This window comes from Lonchura striata, chromosome 1, assembly GCF_050655825.1.
Source record: "Lonchura striata isolate lonStrDom1 chromosome 1, ASM5065582v1, whole genome shotgun sequence".
Lineage (NCBI taxonomy): Eukaryota > Metazoa > Chordata > Aves > Passeriformes > Estrildidae > Lonchura > Lonchura striata.
In genome coordinates this window covers 62981463-63002930 of record NC_140703.1, presented here as the reverse complement: position 1 = coordinate 63002930, position 21468 = coordinate 62981463, and the positions used below count along the sequence as shown (strand labels likewise).

At 44.6% G+C, this 21468-nt stretch overlaps 1 protein-coding gene across 4 annotated transcripts in view; it reads left to right on the top strand.

Annotated features, from left to right (window-relative positions):
- Nucleotides 1-21468, top strand: part of LCP1 (lymphocyte cytosolic protein 1) — a 53438-nt gene that overhangs the window by 17566 nt on the left and 14404 nt on the right. For 2 of the 4 annotated variants that reach the window (XM_085577455.1, XM_085577446.1), the window contains exons 2-6: nt 11170-11259; nt 17495-17646; nt 18354-18483; nt 19483-19615; nt 20209-20290. In XM_085577455.1, the coding sequence (XP_085433581.1) occupies nt 11193-11259; nt 17495-17646; nt 18354-18483; nt 19483-19615; nt 20209-20290 (564 nt within the window). In that variant the 5' untranslated portion in view covers nt 11170-11192. Of the gene's footprint in view, nt 1-1577; nt 1777-4087; nt 4200-11169; nt 11260-17494; nt 17647-18353; nt 18484-19482; nt 19616-20208; nt 20291-21468 lie in introns of those variants that run through there. The other 2 variants (XM_021528451.3, XM_085577451.1) reach the window with 2 other exon arrangements.

The window sequence follows — 21468 nt, the reverse complement described above, 5'->3', positions numbered from 1 at the left end:
AGTCTAGGTCACGCAAATATAAAATACCACACAGCATGGTGGACACTCTGAGTTGCTCCCCTACCTTCTGCATAAGCTGTAACAACTCTAGAGTTGCTAACTTGTTAGAGTTGCTAAGAGTGCTAAGCAAACATATCTGGTAAGGAAACACCCAGCCCAGTTTTCCTGTGCACGTAGGATGTTAGATTTAGAGCACGCATCCCTTTGGTGCTCTCTTCCTTATCTCAGAAAAGACATTGCAGCATTTAAAGGGATGTCATGGAGACCAATAAAAGTAACTTAGGATTTGGAAAAGGTCTGTAAGAAAAAAGCTGGGACAAACCATCAGGCTGGTGTAAAATATCCTAGAAAAAAAATAAGAGGAGCTGTGGCACAGCGTATCAAATAATCAAATACTATAGAGTAAATATTTTTAAAATAGAAGTGAGTAATAAAAAATGCCTGGAAAGCATTTCAATGGTCCTCTGAATAAAACAAATGTATGCTGATTCAAGGATGGATCTTAATTATAGAGATTTGTTCACGAAAGGGCTTCCTTGAATCTCTTTACAGCAGCATGTATCTCATGGTCCAGTGAATGACAGCTTTTTAATTAAAAGACATACAGTTTGGTAATTCTTTTCACTTGCTCCTTTTCATAACTAAAAGTCAGACCAGAAGTTTTTGAAAAAGCTGAAGGATGATTCTTCAGCTTGTGGAAAATGGCAAGAATCTTGCTGTTAAGGCAGGACACTTCTTAAAATCCCTGTGAGACTGATAATTAAGTTTTCTCTCTTGATATGTTTTCAGATCTAGGGCTTCTGTAATGCTGCATCTTCAGGGCTTGAAAGATGGTTTATAGCATCCATCGAGCACTTTTACATGTGACCCTCAGTGGATTGGGAAATGTGTCCTTGAAGTCTGTGTCAGTTGTGAGGTGGTGTGAGGAGCACTGTGTTCTTTCTCAGGCTTCCCTGTTCAATAAAGGCTTGGGCAAACTGTAGGGAGATACCAGGATGGTACTGGAATGGAGCACAACAGATCAGAGAACAGGTAGAGAGGGCTCAACTTGTTCAGCCTGGAGAGGAGAAGGCTGAGAGGGATTTTGGCATCTACACCAATCTAATCAGAGCTTATGGAGAAGATGGAGCCAGCTTTTTTTTGTCAGCAGTGAACACTGATAATGAAAAGGTCACAAGTTGCATCAAAGGAAATTCCAACCACTTGCATGGAAAAAGTTTTCACAGGGAGGGCAGTCAAACGTTGGCAGAGGTTGTGTGGTGATGCTGAGGAGTTTCCATGCCTGGTGACTCTGCCCCAGCCTGGCCTGGCAGCCAGCCCTGCCTGGTGGGTGAGGTGTCACTGCAGACCTTACTGTTCTCAAACGTAGCTGCCCTTACCAGTGAAGAAAGGAAGTGTTTTGAGCGTGTGTGTGTTCTGTGAACGAGAGTGGCAGTGAGAGGAAGCGGCGCAAAGCAGTGGCCTTATTGGAGGAGAACTGAGGTGAAGAGGTAGAGACCAGAGAAGGCTTTGTTTCCTTATAAAGACAAAAATCTATTGCACTATGGGGTTTTGTCACCACTCACTTCCCTCTCCGGGCTCAGTCGTGGGCTCGCACTCTTGGGCTTGCCTAGTTGCACTGCAGAAAAGGAAGAGTTTCCTTGTCTGCAGTGACAACTGCTGTGCAGCTCCTCCACCCTACGAGACATTTGGTTTATTTAAGAAGTTCTGCCCTTTCCACTGGATTTGCAACTGCTGAGCTCTTCGTTGCTCTGACCCACTGCTTGAGCCCGGGAGGTAAGATCACAGCATCTAGTGGTTTTTTGGCAAGCTGCTCTCACGGAGGAGCCCAGCAGTTTAACTGCACAGGAAATTGTGGCTGCCATGAAAAAACAGAGCAGGTTCTGTATTAGCGTGTAGCATTTTTCATTAGTCTTGTACACGGAATTTCTACTGACCTTCAGGAAAGTGTTTGATAGATTTAATTTGGCAGAGTGGTTTTTGGCTGAGTAGAATGGTAGTCTTGGAGTTGGAATTGGCTTGGAAGGGTATGATAAAGTAAGAAGCCATTATTTAGATTGCAGACTGGATCCATGTAAGAAGGTAATTTTAATTTCAGTGATGAAGAACACTGATTCATAAATATAATGTATTTTGGCTCATAGTGCTTACAATGTAATCTGCTGGCTATTAGGACATTTATATCAGGTTTTTAGAAATGTAATTTTACTTTCCAGTGGATAAATAAAACTGATTCATGATAGAGCCTAATTGCAATAGGGACTTCTGCTTTTAAAATAGTGACATGGGGTGGTCCTAACATTATAAATGCCTTTTAAGATCTTGACTGGTGAATCTGGTCAGCCTTGTCCCTTGCCTTCTTTGGGATTTCAGCTCAGGCTCTAGATGAATTGTGAGTTGTGAATATCTACAGATATTGTAGGTGGTATTATTGTGACCAGGAGCCTCCAGGCTTAACTGTCTTCTTTATAAGAGCAGTAGCCTTGCTGGTTTTGTCATATAGTGATTTCCTTGGCACATGGACTTGGTTTGAACATTGATCCAAAGGAACACTGATCCAATGGAACTTTAGGTCTTTGTTATCACAACCAAAGTCACAGACCAGGCTGGCTGACTGATCTCGTACTGCTACAGCTGTCAGGTGAAGATGATCTCTAGCAAATGCAGCTGGCTGCTCAGCAGATGGGGTTTGGTCATCTTGCTAAAAGCAGATCACACCCTGACACCCCTCCTGTAGAGAAACTCCAGCATGTTTCTGCTTCTTCCCCTCTTGTCTGCCCACAGGAGCAGTCTGGCCTCTTGAGCTGGGGAGGCTCTCATGGGTACACAGTAGATGTGGAAAGCCCCTCTGTGGTGGGAAACTCCACCCAGAGAAGTGATGTTAGAGCCAGGAGGGACTGGGAAGTACCTGCCTGCTTGCTGGTAACATGAGAGGGAGTTTCTGCTTCCATCCTGACCATAAGGTCCAGATTTACTCATCTCAGAAGCTGAAGGTCAAAAAAGGGATGTATTATCTTACTGGGTTTGAATCTGCTTCCTCAACTGGACTGGAATGTCTGCTTGGATTGAATATTATTATGGTTATAAAATGTTTGTACTTAAATAAATCTATTAGTGTTGCTCTTCTTGCTCACAGAACCTGCCACACACTCCATTGTCTTGTATTTTGCTATCAATATTTTTGACCCTGTTTCTTTCTGATTTCAGTCATGAACAGCTTAAAACAGCTGTGTAGCTTGGAGAGGAGTTATCTTGATGGAGAACCGACTGTAAAAGTCATTACCATATGTTTTTTATAAAGCATGAAAGAACTAGGAAGAGATTGAGTGAAGGGGAAGGAAGGAGACGGGGGAGATCAGGGAGTGCATTCAAAAATGTAGCTCATTTTTGTACCTAGCCCCTTCCTGCAGAACAGCAGACTCCAGTGAAATGCAAAATGTAAAATATTTATCAAAATGAAAAATACTTAGGAAAAATTCTGAAACAGTATCTAGGTGCTGCAGGATGGAGTACAGGAGGGTCTGTTGGATGCTCTCTGCATTCCCACTGTTATCCAAGGGGAAAGCTGTAGGATGGGAAATATATTCCTGCCCCTTGATGAAACAAGTAGGGTGTCCTGGACATGGAGGCTGTGCCAACAAGCAGGATAGTGGCATGTGAGAGACATGAGAGGGACATCCAGTGACCAGGCTTGGGGACCATGCCGTAAAGCCAAATCATTCTTCAGAGGAAAGGGGAGCAGGAGCATTGTGCCTTCTGCTGCTCCAGATCCTGCTTGCGCTCCCCACTGCACACTACAACTCCCAGCATGGCACCATCACAGGATGGGGGCCCAAGCAACAGCACAGCTGGTAAGAAGGGCTATGTTCAGATGTGCTCTTCTTTTTCTGGTCTGATTTTGTGAGTGGAAGGGCCTGGTCACTGCTGGAATCACTGAGGTGTCCTGCAAAACTGAGGACAGAATTCAACTCCCAGCAGAGGAGAGACAACAGCAGATTCATAGATCCTTGAGGAACCAGTCAAATGCTGTGTTTGTATGTGTCAAATGTATACGTTTGTATCTAAAATCCTCCTTTTTACAGCTGGAACATGTTTTTAATATTCTCCGTGCACAGAGGAACTGTTTTTCTGCAAACTGGGAGCAGAGGCTGTATTCTCTTTTTCGTGCATCCGTTACCAGGCTTCTACAGCACATTTGGGTCAGTACTTCATGATCTGATCTCTTGCTCTCAGGCTGAAGCACACAGGAATAGGAAGAGAAGATTTTGTCTGTATGTCCAGGGTTTTATGCCCATCTGCCACCCCAATTGTTCTGGGACAGAGCTGGGCTAGATTCTCATGCCTGTATCCAAAGCAGATCCTGCAGGTACTCTCCTCTTCTCCCACCTTTGTTAGTGAAGATGGAACTGGGTGGGACAGGGCTTTCCATGCCAAATGGGACACCTGTTGAATGACTGAAGCTGTTTTTCAGTTTGAGAATCAAGACATTCCTTTATCTATGGAAATAGGTTCTCACTTTAAAGCCAGCTAGCCTGTGTTGATAAAAGGATGAGAAAGATAAGTGACCCAACAAGAAATATAGTGTACTGGATCAATTTTTTTTTAAAGAAAATTCTACAGACACTGATTGAAAAACAATATGCACCTAAATGCTATCTCCCTAGTAGGGTGTGTCTGACAGATACAAGACACATAAGCAGAGTATTTATAGGTTCAGAGCTCTGCTTTTTCAATGTCTTAATCTCCTTGAAGAATTAACCCTCACTGCCACTGAGTGGTATATTGGAAAGAGATCTCCATCTCTTTCCAGACCCTGTGGATTTTCCACTCCTAAGGCCTGTTGACCAGTATTTGATTTAGGACTCAGGCATCACACTGACAAATAAGGTCTTTTATGAAATGGAACATTAACAAATAACTCATGGGCATCACTGTATTCTTTCCAAACAGTGATAAATGTATTTCCTCTGTATTTTTTTTTCAAATTGTGTAAGAAAAAAACCAGATAAAGCACAACATCTTAATAATCTCAGTGCCTACATACATGGTAAGATTTGCTGTTGCAGGCATCAGTCTTTTAAACAACCTTTGAGGCAAAGATTGTCATTTACTGTGGGCTAAATCATGAATCTTTGTAATGTACGAGGGAGGAAGTATTTGCCATATCTTCAGAAAGACTCCTCTTGGTGTCTTGAATGCTGATTTAAACAGCAAAATGCCACCCAAACTGAAGGTACTGTGATCCAAGTTACCCATTGCTAACAGAGCAAAGTATGTTTCTGTCTACTTTAGGATTTAAAATTTATCTTGGCATCTTTGAGGAAATTTTAAAAATACTCTTATTTATCTGTAGTTATTTCAGTAGGGAAAGTGTCATAGCCCAACATGCACAACATGAAAAACAAACTTTTTTTAATGAACCACCTCATGTGTTTGAAAATGTTGCAGTTTGTGCTTTTTCAGTGATTTTCAAAGTCCTTGTGTAAGAAATGTGTATAATTGGCATGCGGTTGCAAATGTGTTTGTGTTTGCTGATATTGTCAGCCATGGTGAGCAGCTGTCTGGGTAACTCACCAGCATGGAAGAGAGATATGAACTCTAGTTTTCATCTTACATCATGAGCAGAAAAAAAGCTGTCACAAAAAATTCCACTCAATCTGCCTGGAAGCTGTGACACCAAACAAGAATAAAGGACACCAATGGGATTGTTTGTTTGTCTAAGAAGGCTGGATACCCCAAAGCTATCACTGGGAATGATCACTGGCAGCTCACATTAATTTAGCATTAAAGCCACTATCCTATTTTGCTGTGGGTGCAGTATGGATCACCCTGCTGGTGCAGGGACACAAGCACATTATTTTGATCAGAACTGTAAGAAAAATAACAGCTAATAATAAATATAGTGGAGAAAAGCATGATACTAGCAAATATGCTGAGACTGAAGTTTAATTGAGAGATAAACTATTCTGGATTATGCTAAAGAACATGTTTGGCTGGTAGTCAACAAGACGGCTTTGCCTGCTACACTTTTGTTCAAAGTTTTTGCTGATGAGCACAAGATGAAACTTTCAAATTGAGGAACTTCTAGGCCACACTGCTGTAGTTTTGTAGTGTTGATTCTTCTTTCAACATGAGATCTACTGTATAGTTTACCTTTTTCTCACCCTTTAGTGACAATAAAATGTCAAAAACATGTCTCCAGAAGGAAAGAATCAGAACCTAACTCAAAAATCTTCTCGTCTCCTCCTCAGTCTTCCACGCTGTAGGAAGTCAGCTGAGACAAATAATTTGAACAGAAATGCATATGGATTTATGGACTTATGTGTGGTATCATATGAGAGAAAGATAGAGGAAAATATTTCTGGGGAGGAATATCCTATCAGGGATATTCTGAAGGGTGACCAGGAATAAGCAGGCATGCAAAGGTGCAATAAATATAGGACAAATATGTCCAGGATACTCTTGTTTTCCCTTGAACTTTTCTGGCCTTCAGGATGCTTCAGATCTGTCATAAGAGTTTCTGCACAATTCCAAGGACTCTTCTCTCAATCCTCCCTGCTGATGGCATGATCCAGGGCAAGCTGTGCCTTGGGGGAGGATTGCTGGGGGTGCCTCTTTGATGTCAGCTGGGAGGGAAAGTCTAATGCAGAAGAGAGCTGGGGAAGTGTTCCCCAGCCCTTACAGAAAGCTGGATGTTGGAAATTGAATTTGTGAGTGAGATAAGAAAGAGAAAAGGAGCTAGAGCTATGATCTTTGGTGAAGTAAAAGGTCGAGTTTTGTGCGTGCAGGGGGACAGTCTCACAGTGCCCCATGAAATTTTGACAACTCTGTTTTGCAACAGCCAGTGCCTCTTATTTCATCACTTTCAGAAAAAACAATAAATAAGTTTGAAGAGAGGATAGCAGGAAATTTATATATGCCAGGGAACATGTGTCTTGTCACTCTCCAACAACTAGACAAGTTATCATATAATTAGTAAAGTACTAGTGCATTAACAAAGCAAAGCCCTGATGGTACGAAGTGAGTAAATTTTAGGAGTGTCTTTGACTTTCTTGACACCAAATCCACAGTGAAGTTGTTCCTGACTAAATATGTTTGTGAAAAGCAATGTTGTCCCATGAAATATGCTTTTTTTTGTTTTGGGGGAAGGTAGACAGCTTTATGTCTACCTATAAAGTGCCATCTCACATCTTCAAGGTTTTCACTGCCCTGCTTGCAACAACTCTTAAACACTAGAACAGTGGATAAAAGTATCAAACAAGGTAACCATTTTATACAAGTCTTGGAAACCATGAGGTTTTAATGGCTTTGCCATTTATTATTGATAGTGCATGGCGGGTGCACACTTTGCCGGGCAATGCATAGTCAGACAGCTCCTCTGAGTATGGCTTCAAAATCGAAAAGAAAATGAAAGAACATAAATATCACTGTGTTTCAATTTAGCAATTATGTTCAGGTTTAAGATTATTTTAGTTCTTCCTTTATATTCCAGTCTAAAAATAGTTTGTTATTAGATCTCTTAAAACATTAGCGTGGTCATAGGTTCTTCTGAGGATAAGGTCAGATAAAAGGAAGCTTTAGGGCACAGCTGTGACATATTGGATTGGAACTGATGGCAGGGAAGGGAGTGCTTTGTTAAAGGCTCTTTTGGTACCAGTTTGCTTGTACTCTCAGCAGCTTGGGTGAGAACTTCTTCCCATTTTTACACCAACTGGTAACTCAGCAGTCTTCTGAGGAGGAAAGAGTCTATTTGCACAACTCTGTGTTTTGCTTTTGCAATAGCGGGTTTATGCTGCTTGCCAAACTAGAAAGAAGTGTTGCTTCCAGGCAATGTTGTAATCCGGACATCCTGAAGTCATCTGAATCTCAGACTGTCTCAGGGAGTTTTCTATTTTTCTTCTGAATGTTTATTGCCATCCATTTATTTCTTGTTGGCAGTTCCACTGCCTTTCTTGCTCTGAGCACTGGGGGTATCTTCCCCGTCTCAGCATCCTGCCTCAGCATCTAAGCACGTGCTGACTTTCACCTCACTCTCCCTGAGACACCTCAGTTCTTTCACTGATCTTCCATCACACCAAGTTCAAGATCCTTCCTCCCAGCTGCTCCTGGTCTTCAATATCTCATCTGTCCTGACAGCTAAGCTGTTTGTGTTCAGTTTGTACCAAACTCCCCTCTGTCTTGCCAAACCTCTCCCCTGCTCAGCCTTTCTCTTTGCTTCTGGCCATGCATCACTTTGCTCAAAGCCATTACCTGGTTCTCATCTTTTTTTGGCTGGTTTTTACTTTGCTCCTTCCTCAGATAGCTCCTCAACAAATGTTCCCTCCAAAGGAGCTCTTTCAACTTGTGCACATTGCTCATCATCATTGCTCATCCACATATTCTCCTTTGTTCGTGTATCATCCTCTGCATTTTTTTCTCTGCATTTGCCTGGTCATACTGATTTTGCAAACAGTTTGGAGTGGAGCAGTGCACTGTGTGCTTACAATGTCTTGTGAGTTATCAGTAACTGGACTATTCACCCAGGATTGTTGGATACCCTCTTGATGGAATGCCCAAAGTATTTTCAGTTTGTATGGGGGATGGTGAAGTGCTGAAAAAGGTTGAACCCTAGAAGCACATGACTCTGCTCTTGGCTGGTTCAATCAGTAAAAAATATTGTACCTGACCTCTCCCACTACTATCCAGAAGCACTTTACACCTCTCTGTGCCTAAATGTTATCATTTAATGATTTAAGCAAAATAAGCATTTTAAATACTGAAAGGTGTCTTTTTGAAGGGGCATTTTCTCCTTTTTTTGCTGTGTTGCAAAAACTTTGGACTTTTACTTACTTGATTTCCTTATGCTTTGTTTTTTTCTACTTAAACCTTTTAAAAATGACTTTAAAAAGTGATTTTTACTTGGGAATAACTCTGAAGCCTTTAATCTGAAAATTCTGGTGCCTTTCTGAATCTCACCGTTGTGAAACCACAGTGGGGTATTAATTAGCAACACCCAGTGGATTTAGATACTGGAGCTGACAGGCTGAAGTCTAGAGATGCTATGAGGGTGAAACTGTAGGAGAAGCTCAGTTATGTGTTGGAGCAGGCAGTGACCATCCTTCTGTCAACTGAGGACACCCATCCCTCAACTGATGGAGGACCAGTCCTCGTTCTTGGTGTGCACCTGAGATGAATCTGATTGCTCAGCTAAGTGTAGTTACCTTCACAACAGTAGATCATACTGACCAAAATAAGTCAAAAGGAGTCATTACAGCAAAGCCATTAATCATATATAGGATTCTCTGTATTTAACAGATTACTTATTTACATTTCAGAGGTCATATCTTCTTATGCAATCTGGAAGAGGCCATTTAATGTTGGTGATACTTTTTTCTCAAGGTTACTTTGCAAAAGTAATGTTATAGACAAAAACTTGTAGTGTTTCCTACCTCTTAAGCCTAGAACAGTCTTCATGCTATTAAAAGTTGTGTTGCAAATTATATTGCTTGATCAAGTGACTGGACTAGAAGGAATGACCTTGCAATGGAATATGGATTTTCTGGTTGATAGTGTAAGATTTTCATGTGTCCAGGCACATTTTAGTTAACCCACAATTTGTAAAAACACACAATAGACAACAGAAAAAGACTGGCAGAGAAAAATCAGAGGCAGGAAAGATACCAGGACAGACTGGGGGAAGACTATGGATCTAACTTTACCCTAACATACATAACCCACATTGCTAGTGGATCATATGGATTTTTAAAGGTGATCCTTGAAAATATGGTGGTTAGAACCAACTTCAAGAATAGTGGCATTATGGATTCTGCTGCTCTTCTCTATTTATCAAAGTTGGAATGAATTAGCATATTTTTTTATTGCTGTCCTTATTCTAAACCACAGTGATTAGGCAGGAGAAGGGTGCATGACACTACTAGGAGACAGCAAACAAGAAGTTAACCACATGGGTTGTTTTTGGGCTATTTCAAAGCCATGTCCACAGTGGTTTTCACAGACACAAGGAATCAATGCATGAGTTCTGCAGAGCATTGTCTCTGAAGCCCAGATAGGCTGTACATAATTCTGTGTTTTTACAGAGAGCTATTGCAAACCTAGGGTTTTTTTGTTGTTTTTTTTTAATTATGCAGTATGAATTTTAGTTTTGGAGTGGCATGTTTCTGGGTTTTTTTTTCAAAATTTTTTTTTGATTACTGTATCTACAGCAACCACTTCCCAGGATCAACTCAGGTTTCCATTCTATTCTATTTAAATAGTTGGTTGGTTAATTAATACTTAAAGAGACATAGGACACTATAGTCATTCTCACAAATATAGAATAATAGATAGTCTGTCTCCTGAACAGCTTCCTCATGAATATATGCAAGGGACAGTAGGTGCATGAAGAAGCAGATGGGGATAATGAGCATCTTCTGGCAGTGTATTTAATGATACCATAAAATAAAGTGAACTTTCCTGTCCTTGTTATTAAGGAAAGGGCTGTAAAGTGAAAGTGTAATCCTTGCTACTGTTTTATATCTTTGATAAGAGGAAAGGCAGGAAAACTCCTTCTGACCACACATTCCTAAAGCCACCCAGCCTCAAGCACTAACTTAGGCACCTTGGGAGGAAAATCCTTAAACTCCTCACATATCCAAGGAGAGAAGCAGCTGACTTTTGGGAAGTCTGAGCTCTGAGCACCTGATGCTCCAAGCACCTTGTGAAGGAGCTTCTCTCCCTCCCTTGTAAGGGTGAGCAGCCTCCTCATTAGGTACCCAAAAGTAAGTGGTGCAAATATCCCCTGAGATTGGCTCCAGCTGAGAGCCCTGCTGAAGAAATGACTGGTGAATTGTGTTTCCAGGGGGGAATAACAAGAACCAGCACAATTTATTCTCTTTTCTCCATGAGAAATGAAAGTCAGCAGAGGCAGGACTTAATTCTAGTTAAATTAGTATAAATAAAACTGTAGTAATTTTGAGCAGGAACTGGTAAAACAACAGGAGGGACATGGAATTGTATCTCATCTACACAGGATTTTATCCCTTCACTTGATTTCAGGATACAGAGAGGAGCTGGATTTTCAGCCATGGCAAGCTGCTCCAAAAATTTGAAAACCCAAGAGAAAACCTCTCTATTTCATCACAGTTGCAAACTCCTAAAGCACCAAATGAAACAAGTGTCTTCTTCTTGCAGGCCTGCCATTCACAGAAGTAAGGATGGCATCGACAGCACACTTCTCCGAGGAGGAGATGGCAGAGCTCCGGGAGGCCTTCAGCAAAGTTGGTGAGTGCAGCCAACAGCAAAGGCACTGCTGAAGTGTGAACCTGTGGCTTGCTCTTTTCTCATAGTCTGACTGACCAGCTATGAGGAAATGGAATTTGCTCCATCTGTTCTGTCACATCAACCACAGAAAGTCCTTTTCCTGCCACTGCAGGCCTCCCAGATGAAACCACACCAGCTCACTGCAGAGCACTGGCCTCTTACAGAGGGGGGAGTTGGGGCTCCAGCAGGTCTTGTGAAAAAACTCAAAAGCTGTACAGCAAACCTTATTGGAAATATTCTCAAGTGTTTTCCTGAGGGAAGAGTAGGCTCCTCTGCACGGTTGGGGTGTAGGGAGGCAGAGATCTCTGAAGCTTGCTCTTGGGGGAAGAGATTTATTGGAGAATTCAGGAATGCCCAAGCCTCGTGCTCTCAGGCGTAGCACGTGGCCGGGCTTAGGAGGACGGGGGAGGGGAGAGAGAAACGGAGGGTTTAGGAGAGGGGAAGCCCCAGGCAGGGAGGGAGTCCTAGAGGGGAGGAGAGGGCCAAGAGGCCGCATGGCCGCTCAGAGCCCCCTTATCAGGGGCTCCCAGGTGGGCTGGGACAAGGCATGGGCCAATGGGGTTACAGACTCTGTTTTAGGGGCAGGTACAGAGGTGCGGGATGAACCACAATCTTTTGCAGGGTGGGATGGAACAGTCCATTTCACTCCAGGATTCATCCAAGGGTAGAAGTGACATCCGGCTAGCTAAAATAACAATCATATCTATCTATCCTCTGCAACAATTGCCCCTTTTCGTTAAACTTTTGAAAAGGTAAATACAGACTTAATTACTATTTTTGCACAACTTGGGGTACATAACATATTGCTAATGAAACTATACTTATTACTCTAAAAACAATCAAGCTTACTTTACAGAGTTCCTTCAGCCAAGATGCAGAGCTCAAACCTTCAGATAAACTGTTTAGCTAGATTATTAATTGAAATTGAGGTGGCATTTATTTCTTTACTGATTGAGCATTTTAACCTTTTGACTGCTTTAGTCTAATGGAAGAATTTAACTGAGGTAGTGTTATTAAAACCTTTTGGGGAGGGTTCTATAATTGACTAGGTTGAAAAAGTCTATTAGAGCTTTGTATCAGTTAGAGATATGGTATCAGAGCTTGCAGTCTTGGCCAGAGTTACCCAGGCATTTGTCTTCGGTTAACCTATAGGTGGAACTTCAATACAAAAATTTGAAATAAGAGAACAAATGTAACAACAAGGGTACAAAATTAACATGCATGTGAAAATAAATGTCCATAGTCTTGAATTGTTTCTGGCAGGTAGTTTTCATCTCGTCTTAGCACAGTTCAAATCTGAGCGCCTGCTTCTTGGTTTGCACCTGCAAAGTCATTGCCACTGGTGAGGGCACTGCCAGATTTCGGTGTATGGTAAGGCTTTACATTCTTTGCCGGGATCCATCTGAGTCCTTCACCTGTAGAGACACAAGCAAACCCTCTCTCCCATGTTACGAGGTTGCATGGGCTTTCTATTTGTCCTGTGACTGAGGTCTTGATCAAGACTTTTATTTTTACTTTTTTGTTGTTCAGGAAGTGTCTGTAAATGGGGATGTCAGGCTGTCCTATACAGCAATTTGAAAAATTGTATGCGTATGGGGCTTTGCTGAAGCTATTTTGGGGTGTGGCCTTATATATTCCCCTTTTCTGTTTTAATAAGCTGCTTTCTAGGGCTTTAGATGTCTTTTCTATGGTACCCCCCAACAGCTGGTAACAATAGGAGAAATGGAAGCTACTATTTCCTGCCGCTACTAGGAATTCTCTCTCGTCCAGAGATGGGACAGCTGTCCACTCTCTGGGACTATGAGGCTTGGATATATGCCTGTCCATCAGTTGGAGGCCATCAATGATTCCCTGAGCATCCTGGGAAACTGAGGCAGCAGGGGTGGTACTGGTAGGGCTAGCACAGTTCTCTGTGGATCCTGTACTCGTCAAAGCAGCTGCCAGGTGCTGTTCCTCTTTCCCTGGCTGCATGCTAAGCTGTGAATTAGATGCAGCAGCTGCCAACAGCTGGGGCAGAGGGGCAGGAGTGGAGACTGTCAGCAAAGGCTCATGGGAGAAACTTGAGGATGTGGAGGGCTCTCTCCAAGCTGAGGCTGCAGCTGTGGAATGTGGATGCAGCCTAGGAGAGGAAGTGGGGGCATCCAGGGGCTGTAGGGGCGGCGGTGGGGTGACGAGAACTACTTGTTGCACGGCTGGCCGGAGTTCCGGGTGGGCACCCGGCACGGAGGGCTTTAGCGGCAAACCCGGAAGCGACTCGAAATTCCCCGGCAGCGGCAGTGGAACTCCTTCTGGCGGCTCCGGGGGTCCTGCCGGCGCCGCTGCTGAGCTCGGGGGTTCTGGTTGATCGCACATTGCGGCACGGGCGGCGTGGGGATCAGCAGGCTCCATCGGCGGCGGGGCAGAGGCGGCAGGAACTGGCCGGACCGGGGACACCGCGAACCGCGCATGCGGGCAGGGCGTCACGTGGTCCGCCGGCCGAACCAAGATGGCGGCCGCGTTTGCCGCCCCGCCGGAGCTCTCTGGGGTTGGGGCCGCTCCTTGGGGGGGTTGCCGGGAGGCGGGGGGTGGTGGGGTCTCGGCACGGGGCGCGGCGGGAGTGGCAGGCTCTATCGGCGGCGCGGCAGAGGCGACGGGGACCGGCCGGACCGGGGGCACTGCGAACTGCGCATGCGCGGGGCGCACCACGTGGTCCGCCGGCCGAACCAAGATGGCGGCCGCGTCTGCCGCCCTGCCGGAGCCCGCTGACGATGGGCACGTTCCGCGGGGGGGTTGCCGGGGGGTGGGGGGTGACGGGGTCGCGGCGCGGGGACCCGGGGTGTCCCCCCGTGGCCGCGGCACAGGCTGGGGTGGAGGCGCCGGGCTTCCCGGTGTGTCCTGCCGCGCGTCCGGGATTGGGGGTGTGGCCAAGCGCCCTCCCGGCGCGGGCAGCGGCGGCAAGGCGGCGGCGGTGATCGCCGGATCGAGCGTTTGTAGAAACGCGGCGAAGGCGCTTTGTAAGGAGCCAACGAAAGTAGCAACAGCCGCTGCTAGGGGGGTTTCGGGGGGAGCCGGGGCGGGCACGAGCCCCGCGGCCAGTAGGGGGGGCGGGGCGGCAGCGGGGGCCGGGACAGGAGCGGCGGCCGCGGGGGGTGGGGCGGGGCCGGGGCTGATCGCGGCGGTGGGGGCTGAGGTCGCGGCGGAGGTGGGAGGGGCGGGAGCGGCCGCGGCGGGGGCCGCCGAGCCCGGCGGGAGGCGGCGCGGCGCGGGGATCGGGGGGGTGCGGGGGGTGGTCGCAGGGGCCGGGGCGGGGGCGGCGGGAACCGCGTCACTCAGGGGGGCGGCCGCGGCGGTTGCGGCCGGGGCCGCGGTGGGAGGGGGAGGGCGGAAGGGGATCGCGGCGCGGTCGTCAGCAGCCGCGTGGGCCGGCCACATGGCCGGGACCGGCTCTCGAGGAACGAACAATTCGGCCACAGCTCTAAAAGCTGGGAGTAGGTCGCAGGCAACGGCGTCTCTCCTGGAAATCTCAATAAAAAGCTTATCACCTACTGAGTCCCAGAATTCTTTGGTAAAGGCGGCTGATCGATCCGCATGAGGGAAGTGGGGCAGGACCCATTCCAAAAGGGATTTTAACTCTTTCTTAGGCAAAGTACTATTATGACTACGTAACAGATGGTTCAATTGTTTATAGAGATCTCTATCTTGGGTAGAGTGGGATTGTCCCATATTTTAGACCTGTGTAGCTCACCTCAAATTCGCAAAAGCAGAGATCCTCTCGTCAGGACTCTGCACAGGTCCCCTCAGAGCTCCGGGCGTCTCTCCGGACGGCTTTTCCGTGCTCGGGACCTTCAGACCTCCCCCCTCGGGGCTTCCAGCGCAGGCAGTGCTGGGCAGTGCTCGGTGCGCTCTCTTAACGTGGCCACGTGCCACCAGCTCACAGCTCCTTGCTCGGGCAGTCCCAAGAGCTCCAAAAGCCAGCTATTCACAGGCGATGGTGCTCGAGGGTAAAATGCCTCGGCAAACTTTAAAGAGATAAGGCTTCTACGTTGCTTAGCAACGACAGCCTGTGCTCAGAGCGAAGAGGAGGCTATCACAGGTAATTACCGTGCATGGAGGTGTCGAGATTCCTGGGTTCCTTTTTCTTTCACATTGGGCGCCAGTTGAGGGAAGAGTAGGCTCCTCTGCACGGTTGGGGTGTAGGGAGGCAGAGATCTCTGAAGCTTGCTCTTGGGGGAAGAGATTTATTGGAGAATTCAGGAATGCCCAAGCCTCGTGCTCTCAGGCGTAGCACGTGGCCGGGCTTAGGAGGATGGGGGAGGGGAGAGAGAAATGGAGGGTTTAGGAGAGGGGAAGCCCCAGGCAGGGAGGGAGTCCTAGAGGGGAGGAGAGGGCCAAGAGGCCGCATGGCCGCTCAGAGCCCCCTTATCAGGGGCTCCCAGGTGGGCTGGGACAAGGCATGGGCCAATGGGGTTACAGACTCTGTTTTAGGGGCAGGTACAGAGGTGCGGGATGAACCACAATCTTTTGCAGGGTGGGATGGAACAGTCCATTTCACTCCAGGATTCATCCAAGGGTAGAAGTGACATCCGGCTAGCTAAAATAACAATCATATCTATCTATCCTCTGCAACATTTTCCCAAGAATATTGTTTATTCACGGCAACTTATTTGGAAGGTAGAATTTTTTTTTTTAATGTAAATTGAGTATTCCCTATGGAAAGGAAGAGTGTGGAGAAGACAAATGTGCAAATGGATAAAAAATTTGTGATCCCTTCACAATGAGCATTCAAGCCCCATATTTCTACAGTATGGTTTTTTTTTTCAAACCTTTAGGCATCTCATCTGATTTGTCTCCTTTAAAGTCACACAGACCTATCACTGTCTACCCAAATTCTAGGAAAAGGACTTTGTGGTTCTCCCAGTTCACTTAACTTCTATCAGCCTGGCTGGATTATGCACTCATCAGTCGTCCTTGCTGATTCAGGTGGTGGTGGGTTGATTTCTGAGCACACAGTAATCTAGGCTGGCAATCTTAATAATCTGGTCCCTGTGAGTGTCCCATACACCCAATGCACTGACAAGGCAAATCACAGAATCCTAACGTGGGTTGGCTTGGAAGGGACCTTAAAGATTATCTAGTTCCTACCCCACTGCCATGGCAGGGACACCTTCCACTACATCTGGCTGCTCCCTCAAATGCTGGGAGGAAGCTCTCATTCCTCTCCCAGGCATTTCCCTCTCCAAGTCTAGATCCTTTTGTTGAATGCCATGGTGAGATGGGTAAGATGCTCTTTGCAATCTGTGTTAATCCATGCTACAGATGCTGAGGGCTGAATGTCTTTTTGCAGCATTCAACAAGTGACTCAAATTGCAACTTGCCATGCAGGAAGTGAGCACATGCTGCTTTGAAATCACTTCAACCTCCAGGATGGGGACAAGAAGCCTGCAGAAAAAGAAAGACACAGATACTTCAAAACCAAATATAAATAACCATACCTAAGGATATATACATTTATCAGTGTCATAACCATAGTGTTTTAACAGAAACTCTTCATGTGATAAACTCAGTTTACTTTTTTATGGAGTTTTTCACTAAGTGGAGAATAAAGGACTATGGACCTGTATTGGTGATCTTCTCATCAAATACTACCCTGTATTGGTGATCTTCTCTACCAAATACTTGCAGAAAGCTCAGCAGGAGTATTCATGTTAGCACCATCACAGAGAAACACTGAAGTTTTTATTTTGAGGATGACCATATGCAGTTCCAGCCTACTTCTGATGTTATCAGATCCCAGAAACAGGCCAAAATCACAAATTATATATATGGATAAGTGCATATGTGTATTGTGTCAACTTTATTTTCTTTAGCTGTTCTGTGGACAGGATGCTTCCTGTATAGATCACATCAGTGTGACACACATCAGTGTGTAAACCTTGGAATGGCAGTTATATCCTAGCTTTATTAAGATATTTATATGTCTAAATATAAATTCATCACAGTGAGTGTTTGTTTGTTAAAAGTGATTGCAATTTTTTCTTGGGTGTGAATAACACCAAAGCAGTTGAAAATAGCAGGTTTCAAGAAAATTAATCTTTGTATATAGTGTACAATATAGTGTATAGTGTACCTTTCCTTGGGTAAAATAAAGCCAGCCTTTATGTGAAGAAAATGTCATTGAGCTGATGTAGAATGTAAAAGTTTGCTTTAATCTTTGCAGATATCAGCGGGAATGGCTTCATCGATACCAATGATTTAACAGAGGTGTTGAAGGCTGCCAATCTCCCTCTCCCAGGATATAAAGCCAGAGAGCTCATTCAGAGTCTGACAACCACGGGGAATGGCAGGATCAGTTTTGATGAATTTATTTCAGTAAGTAAGGTGTTATTTATTTCAGTCACTCAGGGTGAATGAAGGTGATCCCCAGGGCACAGCAGAGGCACAAGCACAGGGTCTCATGGGCACCTCATTAATCCAGTGAGTCTCCTCACTGGAAAAGCTGAAAGCAGAAAGTAATCAAACTAGAAATTCTGCAATTAACTGGGACAAGTTATGTGAATACAGCTGCTCACTGCATAAATGTAACATCTTTCAGTTTGGTTGATGCAGCAAGATACAGTTTTTCAGTTACACATTGCAAAAAGATGATGCTCTGGCTAGATGATTGCAAAAAGTGTAAGCATATCAAAACTGAAAACTTCATGGGGCATTTTTAATCAAAAAACTTCTTTTTCTGGTCTGAACTGGGTCAAAAGCAAGTGCTAAAATAGTGGGAGTTCCCTTGGGATGGAGAAGTAGGTTTTTACTTGCTCTTTCTTCAAACCCAAACTGCTGTGCTCCAGAGTAACATTTTTATTACTTAGCTGATCTTTGTTTGTTGATTTGAAAGCATAAAAGCTGAGTTTAATCCTGTTGTACTTCAGCAGATACACAGATTGTACCCAGAAACCCACTGAAAATACTCAAGCTTCCCTTCCCTATTTATGGAGCAGAGAGGATGTGCCTCCTGGCCCAAGAGATCACTGTTTTACCTTGGTTTAATCCTCCAAAATTCTAAAATCCTCTCTCATGCTTGAAAGATTTTCCAAGACCTGAAGAGTGATGATGTTGCCAAGTCATTCCGAAAGCAGATCAACAAGAAGGAGGGGATCTGTGCCATTGGTGGGACATCGGAGCAGTCCAGTGCTGGCACACAACACTCCTACTCAGGTAGGTGCAGCTGTCCCACGCTGACAGCAGCAAGGGAGCCCCGGCTGCAGCAGCACAAACACCTGCCCACTGCTGTCCCTGCTCACCAGGGAGCCAAGGCACAGGTTCCTCACTGCTGATAACCCATTTCCCTGCACATTTTACCAGGCACTCATTCTGTAAACTCTCCTTGCAACTAGATAGTTCCTGACTTTTTCCCATGGAGGGCACAACTCCATCAGGGCTTTTTCCCCAGCCTGTTTCTCCAAGCTGAAAGTTGGTTGCTTTTGTTACCTCCTGGGCACAGCCCTCTCTGAAGCAGTTCCATGGGAACATGGTCCTACCCTTGGCAATCTTCTGCAGGGGCAAGAGTGGGGGACTGACTCTCTCAGGGGAATAGAGAACAGAGGATGCTTCCAAGGACTCCATCCACCTTCATCCTGGAGGGCACCTCCTCTGAGCTACTGGGAATCATGTGAGCTGCTGCTGGTACAGGATAACTGTGCTGCAGCCCTGCTGAGCTACAGGCACATCTGCCCATTACCCTCTGAATGCTCTTTGTCAGAGCCCAATCCTGGCCAGGCTTTTCTAGATATTCCACATGAAGAGGGTGTAATGTACAATACAGAATTGTTTGAAGTCATGTGGGATTTCTATTTAGCAGAGTGGTCCAACAATGCATTCAAATTACAGTGAAAGCACAAATTACTCCTTGCAGAGCTTAACATCTGCACCACACATTTGAACCACATGGACTTCATTACCAGTCTCTGTAATATGCCTGATCTCATGACCCAGGCAACCCCAGTGAGTGGGAAGGGGCATTGAAGGAATATTAACCAGCTCAAGCCCTTTGCTGTCCTCAGCTCCTTTGCTTGTCTCCTGAGAGCTTCTTCCATGCAGGGTTTTGTTGATCAGTCGCACTGGTGGGAAAGGCTCCCCAGGGGTTCTGCCTTTGTCAGTAAAATGATGGTAGAGGTACTGCACAGCAAACTGATGGATTTGACATTGTGTCCACAGAGGAAGAAAAATATGCCTTTGTCAATTGGATTAACAAAGCCCTTGAGAAGGACCCTGACTGCAAGCATGTGGTGCCAATGAATCCAGAAACAGATGACCTCTTCCAGGCAGTTGGTGATGGCATAGTGCTTTGGTAAATGATACTTTTCCTTCTCACAAACGGGAACCATGAGTCGGCAAAAACTCTGATTTCTGTTTAAACAGAACCTGCTGAATTTACATTAAACTCGGGAGCATTTGCAGACTCAGGGCCTTGATAATACTAGGGTTTTTGTTCTTCTTTTATCTTCAAAAATATAAAGCATACTTCATGCTTAATGAGAATTTTTCCTTGCCTCTAGACACTTACAGTTAGATGAAGTCAGTGAAATTTGAGGAGCTGCTTGGATTTATTTTTGCCCAAGGACTTCTGTTGTTTCACACAAAGTGGCAGAAAATAGTGAGTGCTTCCACAGACATTTTCTGCACAAAAAACTTCTCACACAACTTCACCTTGTGGCATTCTTGGCCTCACACCTAAGCACAATCTGCATGTAGCCCAAAATAATTGCTTAAGTATTGAGTGTGTGCCTCTGTGTATATATGAAGAAGCAGAGGGTGATCATCTATTTTTGTTAAGTAACTTTCCAGCTCTTAGACATGTCCTGCAATGTAGAGACAAAAGCTATACCTATAGTTTTTGCACACATAGCTTAGTGTATTTCTTGTTTTTTCTTTTATTTCCAGTAAGATGATCAACTTTTCAGTGCCAGATACCATTGATGAGAGAACAATCAACAAAAAGAAACTCACACCCTTCACAATACAGGTACTTAAACACAACTAAATTCTTGGCTTTTCCCCTTAGGAAGCTTTTGTAATCACTTAGAGGAAAGGCTGGTTCTACCCAACACAGATAGACAAAGTTGTTTGTGGCACAGTGAGATGCTCAGGTCCATGTAATAAAAACACAAAGACTTACATTTACATTTCCTTCCAAACATATGAGCAACCTGACTAACCAAACACAACGAATTATGTCCATCAGATCAGAGCTTTAGATGCTTTTGTGGTAGATGCCACATGAATGCAAGAGCGCAGAGATAATACAGTGACCAGTTGCAGATGGAGTAGCTCTCAGAAGGCTGAATCCCTCTTTTAAGGCATGACAATGGACTTGAACCCACAAGTGCTGCTGTTGCAGTTTGATGTCCTCACCAAAATATTAACTGAGACCTTGGAAGTGCCAGTGCAACATGCCTGAAATTAGACCATTGCCGTTGTAAGCCTTTAACAAGCCAGTATTTCACCCTCAATACTGAATCCCTCCTTTATTTCTATCACATGCACATATATATGATTTTTAAAATGGACAAAAAGGGTGTTAATTTTTTTCATGACTTAAAGTTTCTCACACAGCATTATGTAGAGAGATATTTTTATATTAACAACATCTATATACGAGGTACAGAGTATAAATAGATATTTGGAATAGATATGAACATAACCCAGTTTAGCCTTCAGCTCCTCTGATTTGATGGAACATTAGCAAGGCTCAAGTAAGCTCAGAAGCCATTAAATTGGATTTTTATGCTGTATACCTCATTTTTCAGTTCTAATAATTTTGGTCAGCAGCATAACTTAATGATGCAGTTCAGATCAATCCCTGTCACATGTAGACATGATTTGATCAATATAGCTTCCACTTTAACTTAACCCTTTTACAGCTGCCTGCTGGAGAAAAGGTAATTAATTTGAAATGGTCCAATTTTTCTAGCTTATGAGAATTTACACTATGTCTCTCTCTGCATTTTGTATCTAATCAGATCTCCCTGTCATGACAGCAGTGCTGAAATTAATGTGAAGAACTGCAAATTTGTGTGATAAATTATATTTTCCAGGCTTCTTTGCCTGCTTTACTTGCCCTCTGTTTACAAAGTCACCTTTTTGCATAGTGTAGACATGAGAATCAGATTTTCTTATTCCTTTTATTTTAAATGGACAGGA